Raw genomic sequence first — 15,773 nt, forward strand, 5'->3', positions numbered from 1 at the left:
TCTCTTTTGCTTCCACTCCTTTCCTCTCCAAACAGCTTTTAAGAATAGCGATGACTCATGCCTCCTCCTATTGCTCCCATGCGTTGCCATGGCGGCGCCCCCAGATGTAATAGACTCCCCCTGAGTGGCGCTGGGTGAACGGAGAGAGAGACGGAGACAGCCGACTCACTGGAAGCCAAATGCTGATGTCATTCACTCCGTCTGGATGACAAGTCTTTTTCTCTGCCTTTATTTCCTAGACTCAACACAAAACATCCATTCATTCCGTCTCTATCGACACACACACACACACACATGTATTTCTATCTTTGTGAGATGCCCTTAAACAAAGTCTTACCTCTTTAAAAGCCCCTTAACACAGACACACACTTTCATCAGCACACATCTTTCGTCGTACACAGTTGATTTACAGTTTCACAAGATGAGAAACAGACTGCAGGTAGTTTTGTGACCTTTATCAGAGTGTAAAGAAAAGCACCCACACACATTTAATTAATGCTGTAGGGTAAAATAAATGTTACAGCTCAGTCTTAAGAGATGGTATTGAATATAAAGTTGAATGAAAAAAGCCTACAGCTCACGTCTCTGTGTGAAGGACCCACTGTGTATGTGATGTGTCTGGAAGCTAAGTTCTGCCCTGTTTGGTTTGGTGCCGACCAAAAAGAAACTGTGTTGACCCCAGAAAACGACTGCTCTTTTCCTCTGAGTCTTCAGGCTGTTTGAAACCTGGTCTGCATTTTTTCAGAGTTCTATGGACAAGAGCTTAACCTTCTACTCTCCATCCTTCAGCTTTGCTTTTGTTTTTTTATGTGAGGAAAAAGTCTGAAATGCCTTCGCATGAGCTGTTGGGATTTTGCACCAAAGTTCAGATTCATACCCTGCTCCCTTCCCTCATTGACGACGGTCACACCATTCTCACTGGTATTCCAAATAAACTTCTAAAATGACTCCATACCCTCCAAAACTCTGCTGCTAGGATCATCACCTGCACCAAATCTACACACCACACCACTCCTTTGTTGTAGAGTTAGTTTGGATGGTATGTTTAATGCACAGGAATTATCCATAGATATTTGTAACTATATAAGACAGGTCATTTTATTTTATTCCAGGTTGCTTTGGCCAGGGACAACAGATGAAAGTTAGCTTATGTAGCTAATTCTGGCCTCATTTACAGTATTTTTTCTGATATTAAACAAATAAATGAATTTGATGAAAATCTGTGGAATAAGCCTACAGTGCTTCAGACCCATGGCACTTGAAATTGTGTTTAGGAAAAAAAAGTAAGCAGTGGCTTTGCTGACTCATGCCTGAACCATGTTGACACCACGTATCGCTGAAAGCCTCTTATCAGAAATAAGATTAAAAGATGCACTGGATGTGCTTTTCCTGGTCCAACTATCCATTCCCTTTTCAGTCGTAGCCCTCTGAGAGATAAGTCAAGGAATGAAAAATAAACTTAAATCTGTGGTTTACACATATTTTTCAATTCAGGCTTTCTCCCAGCTGCTCTTTCCTTATTTCCTTTACACGTGTATTTTCCACTGTAGGAGGTCACAGTGTCCCAATGTCTTGACCTATCTACTGTTCAGTGACTTAGCTCACGCTAATTGCTTAAAATACAAACATAAATGCAACGAGAGAAGTGGGAGGTGAGGGCAGGAGATGAGACTATTAGTCATCCTGATGAGAGAATTACCCTCCTCGAGTCTCTGTATCCAAACCCAACGGAGACGGGGAGGTGCCCAGTTAGACCTCCAGTGCCACCTCCACACCCACACCCTCCACTCCCCTCCTCCAAAATGTGTCGCTATGGCAACTGGGGGAGTATTTTTCTTGGCAGTGTGGTAGCTGAACAGCAATGTGTGGCGTCTCACCCCACCAGAGATCCAAACTGCATGAAATAGTGTCACGTCCAAGGTGAGAGAGGCCGCCAACGTGTGTCAAAAACAGACCAAAGGGGTTCTTCTTTCTCTGTTTTACTGTTTTTCTTCCTGTGCTATTCATACAAAACAGAGAAAGGCTCCAGGGTGACACACTTACTGCAATAAAAGGGCAGACAGAGATAATATCGAAGCCATTCATCACTGGCTGTAATGAATGCAACGTGTGTGCATGTGACTTCTTCAGGTGGAGATGTGGATCCATCCAGTTGGTTTGTGGAGCCCACATTGATCTGCCACCCCTCCCACTTGTAGTGTTTTTTCTTTGCTGTGTCATACTCACTCATACCTCACAGTTAAGTCGTGTAACAATCAAACAGAAATCCTTTCAGTTTTTTTGACAAATGTGGAGTGGAAACATAACTTTCATCCTTTCACCTGACGAATCAAAGCTGACCTGATCAATCCTGTTATCTCCAATATTAAGGCCAATATCAAATTTCCTTCCCTCATGTTTAACTCAGAAAACTTTGTTTTGTACAAAAGACTTTATTGAGTAAATGCACTTGTATAGTTTGGACTTATGCCTTATTATCAAGTCTTTAAAAATAGGATAAATCATCTTTCTCCAATTAGTTCACCAATACGCTTTTTATCAAAGATTTTGACAACAGCATGTATGTATTTGCAATTTGTCAATTTGAAATTCTTAGCTTAGAGTGTGAGGGAGTTATGGCCGTTTCTGGGAAATGTATGCAGAAAGGATCTCTAAAGTGCAATCTCCAAATCAGATCATCTGCTCCATTTGGGGTACCCGTGGTGTAAGTATGAATTTTCTACTATACTTTTGTATGTATGGTTCTTTAGTTATTGTGTTCAAAAGAACAGATGACTACATAATGTCCCACATACCATGTCCTACCTATAAAGCTACAATTTTTAACTCAAAAGCATTTAATGTATGTTTTGGACTATACAGAATAAGACTCCTGGGTAATATTAGATAAGTTTTTCAACGTGTGTTCAGGACATATTAACCAAACTTCACAAGGTATTAGGAGGTTTTCAGCTTCAACTGTCTTTTACTAATTAGCAAAGCATGCTAATATTTTAAACTAAAATGATTATCAAATATCATAAAAACTATATAATATAATGGCAAACATCAGTATATCAGTGTGCTAAGATTAGTATTCAGCTCCAAGTACTTCTGTGGCAAGGCCTCACAGTGACTAGTTACCTGATATTTTGTGACATTGTACAGTTTAAAGACTATTTACAGTTTTTGTATTAGTGCAAATTAAGTAATAAGGTAAGACTTATAAAAACTTCGATCGACAAGATTAGTGAGATTAGAATAAAGGAAAGGTCACATGAAACCAAATTTCTGTCTAATTTCCTCCACCACATTTATTCATTAACTGATCTAAGTGTGTAAAGTCATGCTAGCGGCCCAGTGCGGCTGTTCTCAAGCATCCTAAAGCTAAAGGCTGACATCAGCAAGTTCATAATGAAAACGCTGTATGACTTACTGTAATTCAGAGTCTGAAATATCAGGAATGACTTACTGTACACCAACAATATTTCCTGCTTTGTGACATGTCAGCAAACTTGACAGAATAATGTGCCACCACATTACATTAAAATTAAATATTAACACTAGTACAAACCATTAATGTAAAGGCACGTTACTCGTTTGTTTGTAGCTGTTTCACTTGGTAATGAAGTGCTATGAATACATGACATAATACAAGTTGTCTGTTCATCTATTTGTTTGGTGCTAATCTTGTCCAAGTCACATCTGCTACACTAACTTGAGTTATACGTTATGCAGGTACTTTCTCATAAATCAAAGTGTTGGACAAACGTTTGAACAAATTATGCTGTTAAATGGATTTTTAGAGGAAGAGTAGAGCAGTTCATCCTCAGGGGACAATGAATGTCGGGACCAAATATCATGATAATTCAACCAATTTTTGTTATTCTGGACCATAGTTGTGGCATGGCTAAAAATTATATTTTTCAGCCAGGTATTTTACCGTGCATCTTTCATTTAGGTGTTTTGTCTTGGAAAGAGTAATTTTATTTTCTTTATCTTGTCATACACTGAAGATGCAGTCGGGCCAATTAAAACTAAATTATTGATGAGTCACTGTTTCCTGGAACAGAGGCAAAGGGTTGTTTGTTCACCAGCTAGAACCAATCAGAGTTAATGACAACGACCAAATGAAGCAATAGAATGAAAAAAAACAAACAGTCGAGAGTTCGTTCATTTAGCAATGAACTAGAATTGGTTTCTCGATTAAGTGCTGAAATTCGCTTTAGACTGCAGTTCTGTCTCATTACAGATAAATAATTGAACCAGCTCATATTATAGTTTATTCACTTTTTATCAGTGCAATGAAAAACAGGCTTGTTGCAGAAACACAAATTAAAATCATCATATTTAAAGGTTTAGTGTGGAAGATGTATAGATTGAAACTACACTTTAATAAAGCTAGTGTGTGACTGAACTTAAAGATGCTCAAATACTCCTCTCTTACAATTATATCTCTATTAGTCAGGTGACAGCAGGTGTTCCATATGAATAAAGGGAATTTGCTTTTATTCTATATCCTATACTTTTTTTTTCTCCGAGCGGCACTTGGGAAAATGGAGTTAGACCTTTTACCTCGTTGTGTATTTAAAAGATGTAAAATGAAAACCCACAACACATTCAGATTTAAATGTACTTTAATTGATGATCACCAGGCTGTTTCCCTTTTACAATGAATCTGCAGTAGTTCTAGTTTAACCAGTTAGATTTAAAGAGACAGAGAGATATTGAATATTGCGCTGAGGAAGAAAAACAGAAGTAAGATTAATACAATGCAAAAAGAAAAGAGAGAGAGATAGAGAGAATAAAACAGAACTACCAATACAGCGTCTTCTTAGCAACATGTTAATAGGGCAAACAATGAAAGCACAGCCCAGTATTATATTACTGTAAGTCATTTCAGTACCAGTTAAGACAATTAGCTTTTTTCAAATATACCTCTTTAAAATAGCATCATATTTTTTGTTATTATTTCCATGTTAAACAATTACATTCAGGATTATAACTAAATAAATCACATGCAGAAAGATTAGATGGACGGATGATACAGTATTGTGATCAAATAATATCTTCATGACATTGAACAGAAAGATGCACATTTTTTTTTCATTCTGTATCTTGTCAGCGTTTTGAATATATTCCTTGGTTTATAGAACAGTAAGCAGTGTTGATTGTATACTGTCACTAAAGTCAGCTAAAATGAACACGTTTCACAAGATGGATAGTTGTTATATCTTTCATGTGTTCTTTCCAGAGCGTCTTGTGTACACTTCCATGCACAGTACATCAGTGTACATGTAGAATTTGTTTGATTTTATTGATAGTTTTTGAATCTGCATGTTTTTCAAGTCATATTCAGGAAAGGGAAAAGTTTCAGCTGCATGGTTATTGTTAATATACGTTTGTTATGGGATCTCTGTTGAAAAATCTGTCGTTTTCTCCTACTTCGGAGAAGAACTATTACTGAGATGACAATTTGCCAAAACAGAAAATAGTATCTCCCCACCCCCCCTTTGTGCTCCCTTTAAATTGATTTCTGTCTAAGTTGGTGCGAGTATTTTATTTATATTTTTTTGTTTTTATTAGTTTTTTGTCTATTGTTTTGATCCAGCAGCATTCATAAGGTAGTACCAACTCTACATTCAGAAAAATATATCTCCTGTATAGTGCATTCAGCTTCTGTATAGTTTTACAGTTTCATTACTGAGTGATTCACAGCGTTGAGCATCTCAAGACCAAGTATTTGGAATCTGCCAACTTAAAAACATCACTGAAAGACAGTACGACGCATCAGAGCGTCCACAACATCTGACCCATACGTCAAAAGCTTCTCCCTGTTTTTGGATACGTTTCCATTCAGCAGCGAATAAAAGGGTGGAAAGGACTTTTTGCTTGATCGTTTCACAAACATTTGGGTTTCTAAGTAACAGGGAGTAATTTTGAACTTTCACTGGGTGCACGTCACGTGTGCACTTACGCTAATTAACTCCCTCCAGACTAAGGGCACGGTCAATCATACGTGAATGTAGCAGTGGTGAATAAAACTTTCGCTGCCTATAGCGAAGCAAATTCGCAGCGTGGCTTCACGTGGAGATCAGCTTTGGTTTACTTTGACCCACAATGTTTGCCTACGTTCGTGTATGTGTGACCGTGCCGTAAAATATGTCTGTACGTGTGAGTGAGTACCCAGCTGTATAAACTACAGCTAAAATGAAGAAGCCTCTAAAACATCCCAAAGAATGAGATGCATATCAAGGCTTGCAAAGTGCATAATTGTGAAGTATTATACTAAAAGAAAAAATGATCTATCTTTGATTTGAAAGAAAAAGTGTAGGCCAGGCAGAGCAAAGCACAGAGGCTTTGGAAGATGAGGTATAAAAAAGTAATGCTTGTGTTGTGAGTTTTACGGCAAAAAGAAATTGGCACTGATCCTATGCAGGCTTGTACAAGTTAACAAGATGCTCAATCCTTCTCAAGAAAGTTTTCCATTTTTTGAGTCAGAGAACCGGGTGAAGTTAAACTGTGCGAGCAGAGGATCCTCTCTGCTTTTAGTTGGCAACATCCTGACGAGCTGTCGTCAACAGCTCCAACAAAGTCCTGTCTGGAAATCCAAGCCTGCCCTGCTTCACCCAGCCTGGCCCCTCCTCCAGCCTCAGAAAATGAAACCAGAGCTTGATGTTTTAAAATGTAAATCTGAAAAATTCATGTGAATTGAATATGAGCTAATTGGGCAGTGAACAAGCAGAAAGACCTTTCACACTGAACCCACAGAAGAAAGTCACTCGCAATACAACCTACAGAAAACGAACCGTGCTGTGTTTATAAAAACAGCTACTCAGTGTGCATCGTATGCTCTCACACGTACAGAACTACTTCTACAGCATTCCTACTTCATATCCAGTACAATCATAATTATCACATTCATGCTCGTTCTATAAATAATACTCTGGGATTAATATTAGGTCATCGCTTTGTATTAGAGATGTCGTCCTTCAAGAGCAGCGAGCTCAGTTTGGAGGAACGACTCGTACATTATGTCATATGACAGTAAAAAGTTAACTTCTGCTGCTACACTAACTCTCTGTGCTTCAACTTTAAACAAACCATTGAAGTCTAAACCCTCCTCTCCCTCCTCAGAAAAGTGCGCTCGTATTTGGTGCAATACCTTGCTTGACGACATTCATGTTGCTTTGGAAATTTTCCAAAATGGCATTTCAGGATGTGGAGTTAAGAATTGGATTACATAGTGCCAACGGTTTACTATCCTTGGTGTGGATACTGTTTGTATTTGTACTATATGAGTTGATTGGTCCTCTGTTTAAAAGTCCTGTACTCGATATACCCTGGTTTCTTGGTCTGCTTCCAAATGTCCTTGAAATATTTTGCTCCCTCCAAAACCACAAGCTAAAGGCACATCAAAGAAGCCCCCTGTAACATATTAAACACAGATGTTCTCCTGAAAAATAAAACCAACAGTACACACAGATATTGCAGGTCCTAGCATTGTTCCCTCCAAAGGGACGAACAGACAAGCTTTCTTTGCTACATTTGTCACAGGTCACTGCTTGTTTTTTCCACCGCTTTGTGATTTTGACAGGGACAAGAAAATGTAGTTGAACAGGAGGAAATGAAGGAAATATTCATTAAAATTTATCAAATGCACGATCCAAAACCCTGCATTCACCTCAGGGTCCTAATTTGCTTCATCATCACAAAATAAATAACCTCTGTATTGATATACAAACATTTATGTATATATCATATTATGTATACTGGAGTACATACAACCAACAAAGACCATGATAAGAAGCAGAGATATGAATAGTGTAAAAACATTGTCCTCTTGCCTTCCGCCTGTTGGATTCACTTTAGCATAGATGGCCAAACAGTGTAGAAGCCTATCTACGCTATACTGCAGTCCACGCTTGAGCACTGGCTAAATGAAACATTAACCCTAAGCATGTGTCTCTGAAAGACTCCGAGCTAAAACACAAGCATCATGCACCAGCGAAGCTGTGAAAGCCGAGAAGAAACATTTCAAAGGGTGGCAACTTCAGACACCTTCTAAAACTTCAGCACAAATGACAAGAAGGAACATTTTGTTTTTTTTTCTTTCTTTTCTTTAAACATAACATTGATTTTTGTCGTTATTGAGTTTATCCAAACACTAGTGTAGTGCGAGCAGAAGAGCAACGGATGAGTTTTGTCATGTGCACAGATGGAAATCAAAGAGAACATTTTTTGTCTGTGCACTCTGCGTATAATCTAAAGCGACTATTGATGGTTTGAGATTATTTGGGAGATATTTTGGTAAAGTTAATTAGTAAGGACTCATGTTTTGGCATTTTTTTGGCCATTTAATAGGAGATTTTCCACATGGGAAACATAACATTTTCTTGATTATAATTAATATTAATATATTTGTAGGATGATGATGATGTTTGTCTATTTCCTGGATGATTTAACTTTTTTACTACAACTCTTAGTCCTAGTTTGAGACGTGTGTTAGGGCAGGCATTTAACTCACTGTCGAAAACAAACAAACAGGGCTCATGAAGCTCAGAATTCAATCTTGCAGGCGGGGAAGGACTCGTCCTGCATGACTACGGTGCTGCTGGAGGCCAGAACCATGATGTTCAGGTCCTGCTGCCTCTCGTGGGTCTGCTGGTACCACTCCCGGGTCACCTCCGTGTCGTGGGTTGGGATCAGAGTCACCTGACGGGGACACAAGGAGAGATAACAGGTGACACTAACTTCAGGAAAGGGCATTGAAGGAATCAAAGAAAAACATTTTGGCTTTTTTGGGGGGAGTTAGACGAGAAGATTGACTCCATTCTCATGTCTGTACAGTAACTATTTGATGTAGCTGGAGCCTGCAGCTATTGGACGACATGGTCTTGGCCATCAAGAAACTCCAGAAGCGAGAAGCTCTCTACTTCATACAAAATCTCTGTCCTGACGCTAAAGTGTGTGTGACGCTACTGGTGTCGTTGCTCATAGTTAGACGAGAAGAAGTAAACAGAGATTCCACCTTACATTGCTGGATGTACATGATCACACCCTACTACTCAATCGTCTGTAAAAAGGAGCCAATACTGTGGATATGATTTTTTTTAGAATTAAACACACATTTGTGCAGAGCATATAATAAAAATGGCAGAGTAGATAGACAGATAGAGATAGAAAATAATTAAACACCTGTAAATTGGAGCCCCACTGAGCCTTGCCCTCCAGCAAGGCGTCCAGGACCCCACGACTTGGCTCTCCACTGCCCGGGTCGTTCCCGCTCACCACATAGTAAGAAGCCCGAACTCTCTTGAAGAATTCCTGGTCCACATTCTTTGCACTGCAGTGATTAGGCACGTAGGCCAGATCAACATAGACAGGTGGTCCAGTGGGGACGGCTGAACTTGTTTTCTGTGAGTTGTTAACTGGATGGGAACACGGATATAAAAAGACATTGGAGTATAATAATAGTACTTAAAATGTATTGTAAAAAGCACATCAACAAGTACTATCTATTTATGTGAATTAAACACATGTTGTGATTGTGTAAGTTTAGGAGCTTGATCACATACAAAAACAAGTTATATAATAAAAAATACATAATTGGATTTTTTCATTTTAGTGGCTAATGGCCTAAATTCAATCAGATTTATAGGTTTTACCTAATTTGAACTTAATTTTTTACTATTTATAGATTATCAAGCTTTTTCTGGCATTAAAAAGATGATCCATCATACTGGAAATTCCACCCTCTATTATCCCTGACTGCCGATGATATTTGTTGAGGAGATATCTAACAAAACATTTTTAGACAAAATTCAATAGAGGTTATTAAGTTTAATTTACATAAACATATGAAAATGATACGATGAAGGGAACAAAAGTGCAGTAACCTTTAATTCAGTGTACACAGTTCTTGATCATATAAGGCTCAATTATAAGTCCTGTTTCAAATTAAATCTATTTTTCTAGTTAAATACTGGTGTGGAACCACTTTGAATCAGACCAGGAATTGGTTGGAAGGTAGGTTAATGTTAAGTTGTTTTTACAGCCTGTTACCCACCTGAACTGCTCTTGACACCATTGACCAAGCCTTTCCCTGGATTGTGGACCTCGGTCCTGGAGCCTTGACTCTCAGACATCTTGATCAGCCTGGAGCTTCGCTCTGTGTCCTTCCTCCTGAGGGAGGATGATCGTGGTGACGCAGAGTCCTTAGCCTGCTTCACTGGAGTAGAGGACCTCTTCCTGACTTCTCCCTTACGAGCAGGAGAGGCTGACTTGGGTTTACCCTTTCTGAGGCCCTTGGTGGTCTTGTGCTCCTTCTTGAGAAGCTTCTCTGTGCTGCTGTGGTCGTTAAGAAGAGCCTCTGGATCCACCATGCACACATCTGGGTGGGGAGGATGAGGAAGAGGGTCCTTCATTGGAGTGGGGAGGGGATCATGACTCCTCTGAGCAGATCGTGGTGATGGAGGATGGTGACTTCCTCCAGCTCCAGATGCAGATGATTTGTCCACAGGCAGATGTTCAGCATCTTCGTCTGAGTCCAGATTTCCTTCAGCTGTTATGGATGGACATTCCTCAGTTTCTGGAGGGACGTCTGAGTCCGACTGTGATGACAGCGATTCGCTCGCTGATGTGGGAGGGGTTTCCTCTCCAGCTAACGTCACAGCCAAACCAGATGACATGGGCCCAGAAAGATTTGCCCCCTGACCAGTGTCTCCTTGGGAACTCGGAGTGTGGTGGTGCCTCTGCTTGGTCGACCTCCTTTTCACAGAGTGCTGCTCTTGATCATCCTCGTCCCCGTCTTGGCAGTGGTCACTGCAGCCGTCCTCCTCGCCCTCGTCACTGGAGAGCTGATGAGGACTGGGGTTGATGAACGATGGAGAGAGTTCTCCTTTGCGATGTTTATACTCACATGAGGAGTAACCTGGAGGGGAGGCAGAGAAGGAGGTGGCACCGGTGTTCAAGTCCGTGGGACGATCAGTCTTAATAGCTCCTTCACTCGATGGTTCTGTGTAATGAGAATCCTTTGAAGAGGATATAGAGGTACTGTGGGCACTGGCCATCCATTCCATCTCTTCCTTTACCTCCTCTTCCTCTTCCTCATCATCATCACCATATCCTGGAGGAGGGGCACTTGGGCAGTCATCAGGCTTCTGTAGTAGCTCCCAATCAGATATACTACTCTTTCTTCTAATTTCTAATCTCTCTGGTGGTTTATCCAACAGGCTTCTCTCCTCTCCTCTTTCTGCCTCTCGTTCCTCCCCACCATCTGCTTTTTCACACATCTTTGTATCAGCTGTAGCATTCTTCTCTTCTGTGCTGTCTTTAGATGTCTTTACTTCTACTTTCTTTTCCTCTTTTTTCTGCTCAGTCTTTGGATCTCCATCACTTGTTTCTCCTACTCTAACCTTGGCATCCTCCTTCACAAATGTAATAGCTCCATTTCTTTTTTCTTCTTTTGACTCAGATTTTTCCTCACTTTTCTCTTTATCCTTTTCTGTCTTGAACACTTCTGTTATGGCACATGCGGTTTTGCTGGCTCCACTATCACTCAGTAGAGTTACAGAGGCTGTCTGATGGGTTGACGACACCACTTCAGGTTTAGACACAACAGTTGTAGAGGTGATTGTGACAGTCTTAGTCTCTGCGGAGTGTGTGGTGCTTTCTACCACGCTTGACTCTGTTATTGATGAAAAAGTCTCTTTTTGCTCAGCCACTTTGATTTTTTGACATTCAATACGACATGGTAGGGTGCTGTCCTCAATTTCAAGTGTATCAGGCTCCTCATCGTCTGCTGACCCCTGGGACCCCCTGTCAGAGGAGTCAGCCCTTTGGAGGGGAGAGCAGTCAAAGCGAGCCTCTAATGTGGATAAGCTCTCTGACATCTTCACCGGTTCAGCACACTGTGGAGATGGTACTGTGGTGGATGTTGTAATCTTTGTTTCTAGCGTATAAAAACTATCAGTGACTTGACTTTCAGGCTTTGCAGAGTCGATATGATCATCAGTCTGTTTGGCAGTGGCAGACTGGACTGGAGACGATGGTGTGGTCTCTTCAACCTGACTGAGTAAAGACACTTTTGTTGTAGGTTTCATTGTCACCTCCATGTACTCATCTCTCTGAAATCCTCCAAAGCAGGAGCTTGTAGATGCTTTCGTGAAGGAAGGCTCCTCTTTGAGTAGAGGTACTTCAGAGCTCGATATTGTAGTGAAAGTTTCCACTTTGTCTCCAAGCTGTTTGCTAACAGGGGCAACAGGGGCAACAGTTGAGGCTGAGGACGAGTAACTATAAGATGTGGAAGAGTATGTTGTGGCAGAATATGTTAATGTGCTGTATGTGCAAGCTGATGAGGTAGTTTCCTCATGTTTCGCGGTGATATCTGAGGTCTGCCTCTCATCTAGACTTTGTTCTTGGATGTCTCTTGATACACACAAGTCATCTGAGAACTTGTGTGTTTGTGTCTTATCGTCTTTCAGTACTGCTTGACTGTGCTCACTGTGCAAATGCTCAGAATAACCTCCAGATCTGCTCTGTCCGATATCAGCATAACTGCTTGTTAGCGGAGGGGGGGGACTAGATGAAGGCTTGGGCTCTGAATGATCAGTTTGCAAAGAGATGCCTGTCGAGCTGCTTGTGGACTTTGATTGACAAGTTTCCTCTGACATAAAGCTTGGAGAAGACTTGAGTACTTCAGAGAAGGTTATGTCCTCTGACGATGACAACCTTCTCTTTGTGATTGGTTCGGGGGATAAATGCTTTTTGTCTGGATCATCTGTTTTCTTTGTTTCAGTAAGTTTTGGGGCAGCAGGTGTAGCAAAACTGATTTCATCCATTTTATGAGCACTGGGGCCCTGTGACGGAGATGTTTTGGCTGCATCTTCACTCTTTGTCTCTGGAGGTTTGGATGTAGCTGTATCACCAGAGCTATCCTCTTCTTTGACTGGTTTCGTGTCAGGAGATGGTGTTTTTTCACTTGCATCCTGCTTGTCTGTCTCTATGACTTTGGAAGCTGAGGCACCATCAGGTGTTGGTTTACACATGGTTTCCTCCTTAAGGGAGCTTGATTCAGGCAACTGAGATTTTTTATTTGAGTCCTCTGTTTCTGCTAACTTGGCACTACCATCAGGACTGCATCTGCATATTTCTTTTTCAGACTGCTCTCTTGCACCCTTTTCCATATCTACATCACTTAACTCCTCTTCCTCTTCTTCTTCTTCCTCCTCATCTTCATCTTCATCATCATCATCATCATCATCAAAATCTTCCCCCTCTACAAGTAGCCGTTTATCTATCAGGCTCTCCTTTCCCTCAGAGAGGTCTAACGTGGATCTACAAGTGGCAGAGCTGCTAATTTGACTGTTATCAGAGGCAAGAACATTGTCGTCTATTCCATGTCCTAAAAACGTGGTAGCAGGGGCAGCCCTTGAGTCAGCGGATGTTTCCATTCTCTCCAAAGGTGAGAGTTGAGGTAAAATGTCTTTTTCTGCTGGTGAGTGCCGACCGGATGGTGAGCCTTCTCTTTCATGATCAGAGGACATGATTTTCACTTTCAGTGACTCAGCGGATTTTTCCCTCTCTGTGAATTCTCCAAAGGCTACAGGAGGAGCTGAAGCTTGGGTACCAAGATCTGACTCCTTCAATGAATGAGAGGGTACTTCTTGTCTTAATGGTAAGCCTGCCGATTGAACAGCTGTAGCTGCACTTCCTCCTGTTGCCCCAGGTTGAATTGCTGCTGCAGCACCTTCCTCTTTCTCTTTCTCAGATTTCTCCGGTTTGTCCTCTTTTGGAGTGAAAGAATAAAACTCAGCAGCTTGGGACATTTTGTTGTCCTGTAGGTCTATGGTTGAAAAGCTCTTGTCAACATAAGGAGTATCTGGTCTTTCCTCTCTCTCACTCTCCTCCTCTTGGCCTTTCTCTCTGTCTTCATATTTCGGGGAGGTGCTTGGACTATGGTGACTGCTCCTTTCACTCTCTGTGAGGGACACCGGGCTGTAGTCAACTCTGCTAAATGAAAGAGGCTCTTCTTTGTACTGATCATCAAGGAGAAACATGGCTCCTCCCGCCTCTGCCTGGCTTGTTCTTCTGTTATCATCAATGTCAATATCTGAGGTGTGATCAAAACCTAAAGAAACTTCACTCTCTTCTCTAGAGTCTAGATCATGATCTTTTGGGATGGGCTTTTCATATGGATCATACTTGGATGCACCAAAGGTTTGCTCTTCATCTTGTAGGCCCCCACTGCCTATCTCCTTCTCAGAGGTTATTTTTTGGCCACTCTCCACTTTTGCAGTGTCTAGTTTTACAGCATCGGTGTGTCCAGCATCCTCAGCCTCCTCTTTGTCCAACATAAAATATGCACAAGGCCGTGAAAATCCTGGAGAAGCCACCTCTCGTTCTCCTTCCATCTCCCTTTCTGCTTCCTTCCCTGGTTTCTCAGGTTGATTTGTCTTTTCTGTAGCTTTAACTCCCGGACTCAACTGAGATTTAATCTGTTTCTCTCGTTCAGGTATTTCCTCCACACTGGACTGGCTCTCAGTGCTCGAAAGTGTACAGCTCCTGGTTTGACTGTCTGTGCTTGATACTGTTGACAACGTAGGGTCTTTCTCGGTCAAGTCTAACACTGGTTCTGCTTTAGCAGCTGGGATATGAGAAACTGGTTCTTGTTTTGGAATGAAGGTCGTCTCCTCCTTTGTGTCACTATCAAACGAGGACTCAGGCTTAGCGAGAGGCGCAGGTGTGATGTCTGTTTTCACAGCATCTTTGTCTGCCTCAGGTAGAAATCTGGATTCTTCTTTGTCAGACTCTTTGACGTCTTCGTCAATAGAGGGCTCCTGCATTGTGAGAGTAGGAATGATCACTGTTATCTGTTGTGGTGGTCGTGGTTTAGTTTGGTCACTTGTCAGTGCAGTCTCGTATGAAGGCAGATCTGCAGAGGAGATGTCATGGTCTGATTTCATTAGCTCCACTGACAAAGGTCTAGAGCCAGCTCCTCCCATACAGATGTCTTCCTCCTCTTCGTCTTCTCTGTCTTCATCAGAGGACTGAACCACAAACACCGGCTTGAAATCTGACTTGGATGTCACTGCGTCTCCTGATACTGTTTGTGCAGGTTGTTTAATGGTTTTGTCCTTGTCTTTTTCCTGTAATTCCTCTCTCTCCCATTTCTCCTCTTTGGTCTGATCTGCATCAGGGGAGTCAAACTTTTCTTTTTCTGTGATCTCATCCATTTTTGTGTCAGCAACATATTTTTCTTTAATCATCTTTTCTTCTTCTGTTGGTCTGGTCTTTTCATCTTTATTGTCTTCAGTCTCATAGCTATAATCTTTCTCTTGCTCTTTTTCCATTTTCTGTTCTTTGCTCAGTTCAGCAACATGCGTGTCATCTTTTTCTTTTTCTATCTTCTCTTCTTGACTAATAATGACCTCTGCTTCTTTATCTTGTTCCTTTTTCTCCTCCTGGATGTAATGGGGAGTCACATAAATGTAATCTGACACTGGTTTCAGGTCTTCGCTTGATTTGGTTACTGAAGGGTCTTGTTGCATTTCTATTGATGCAGCACCAAAAGTTTTGTGCTGTTCACTAATGTCACAAATATCATCCTTTTTTGTCTTCTCATCTTCCAAGGTCTTATCGGCCTCTTTTGTATCATCCTTCTTCGGTTCTGACTCAAAAAGATAATCATGTTTTTCTTTTGTCTCATCTTTGGCACTAAATGTTGAAGTATACATCTCCTGTTCTGTCTCCTGTTTGCTGGATTCTGCTTCACGACTGTCCTGTTTGAGTGC

At 41.1% G+C, this 15,773-nt stretch overlaps 1 protein-coding gene across 4 annotated transcripts in view; it reads right to left on the reverse strand.

Annotated features, from left to right (window-relative positions):
- Nucleotides 1-6,093: 6,093 nt before the first annotated feature.
- The window catches only part of LOC117763640 (microtubule-associated protein 1A-like), an 81,214-nt gene continuing 71,534 nt past the window's right edge, over nucleotides 6,094-15,773 (reverse strand). For 3 of the 4 annotated variants that reach the window (XM_034588912.1, XM_034588910.1, XM_034588913.1), the window contains 3 exons: nucleotides 10,049-15,725; nucleotides 9,178-9,410; nucleotides 6,094-8,694 (listed from right to left, as the gene is read on the reverse strand). In XM_034588912.1, coding sequence (XP_034444803.1) covers nucleotides 8,539-8,694; nucleotides 9,178-9,410; nucleotides 10,049-15,725 — 6,066 coding nt within the window. In that variant the 3' untranslated portion in view covers nucleotides 6,094-8,538. Of the gene's footprint in view, nucleotides 8,695-9,177; nucleotides 9,411-10,046; nucleotides 15,726-15,773 lie in introns of all 4 variants that reach the window. The other variant, XM_034588911.1, reaches the window with a different exon arrangement.

The sequence above is a fragment of the Hippoglossus hippoglossus genome, chromosome 6, assembly GCF_009819705.1.
Source record: "Hippoglossus hippoglossus isolate fHipHip1 chromosome 6, fHipHip1.pri, whole genome shotgun sequence".
Taxonomy (NCBI): domain Eukaryota; kingdom Metazoa; phylum Chordata; class Actinopteri; order Pleuronectiformes; family Pleuronectidae; genus Hippoglossus; species Hippoglossus hippoglossus.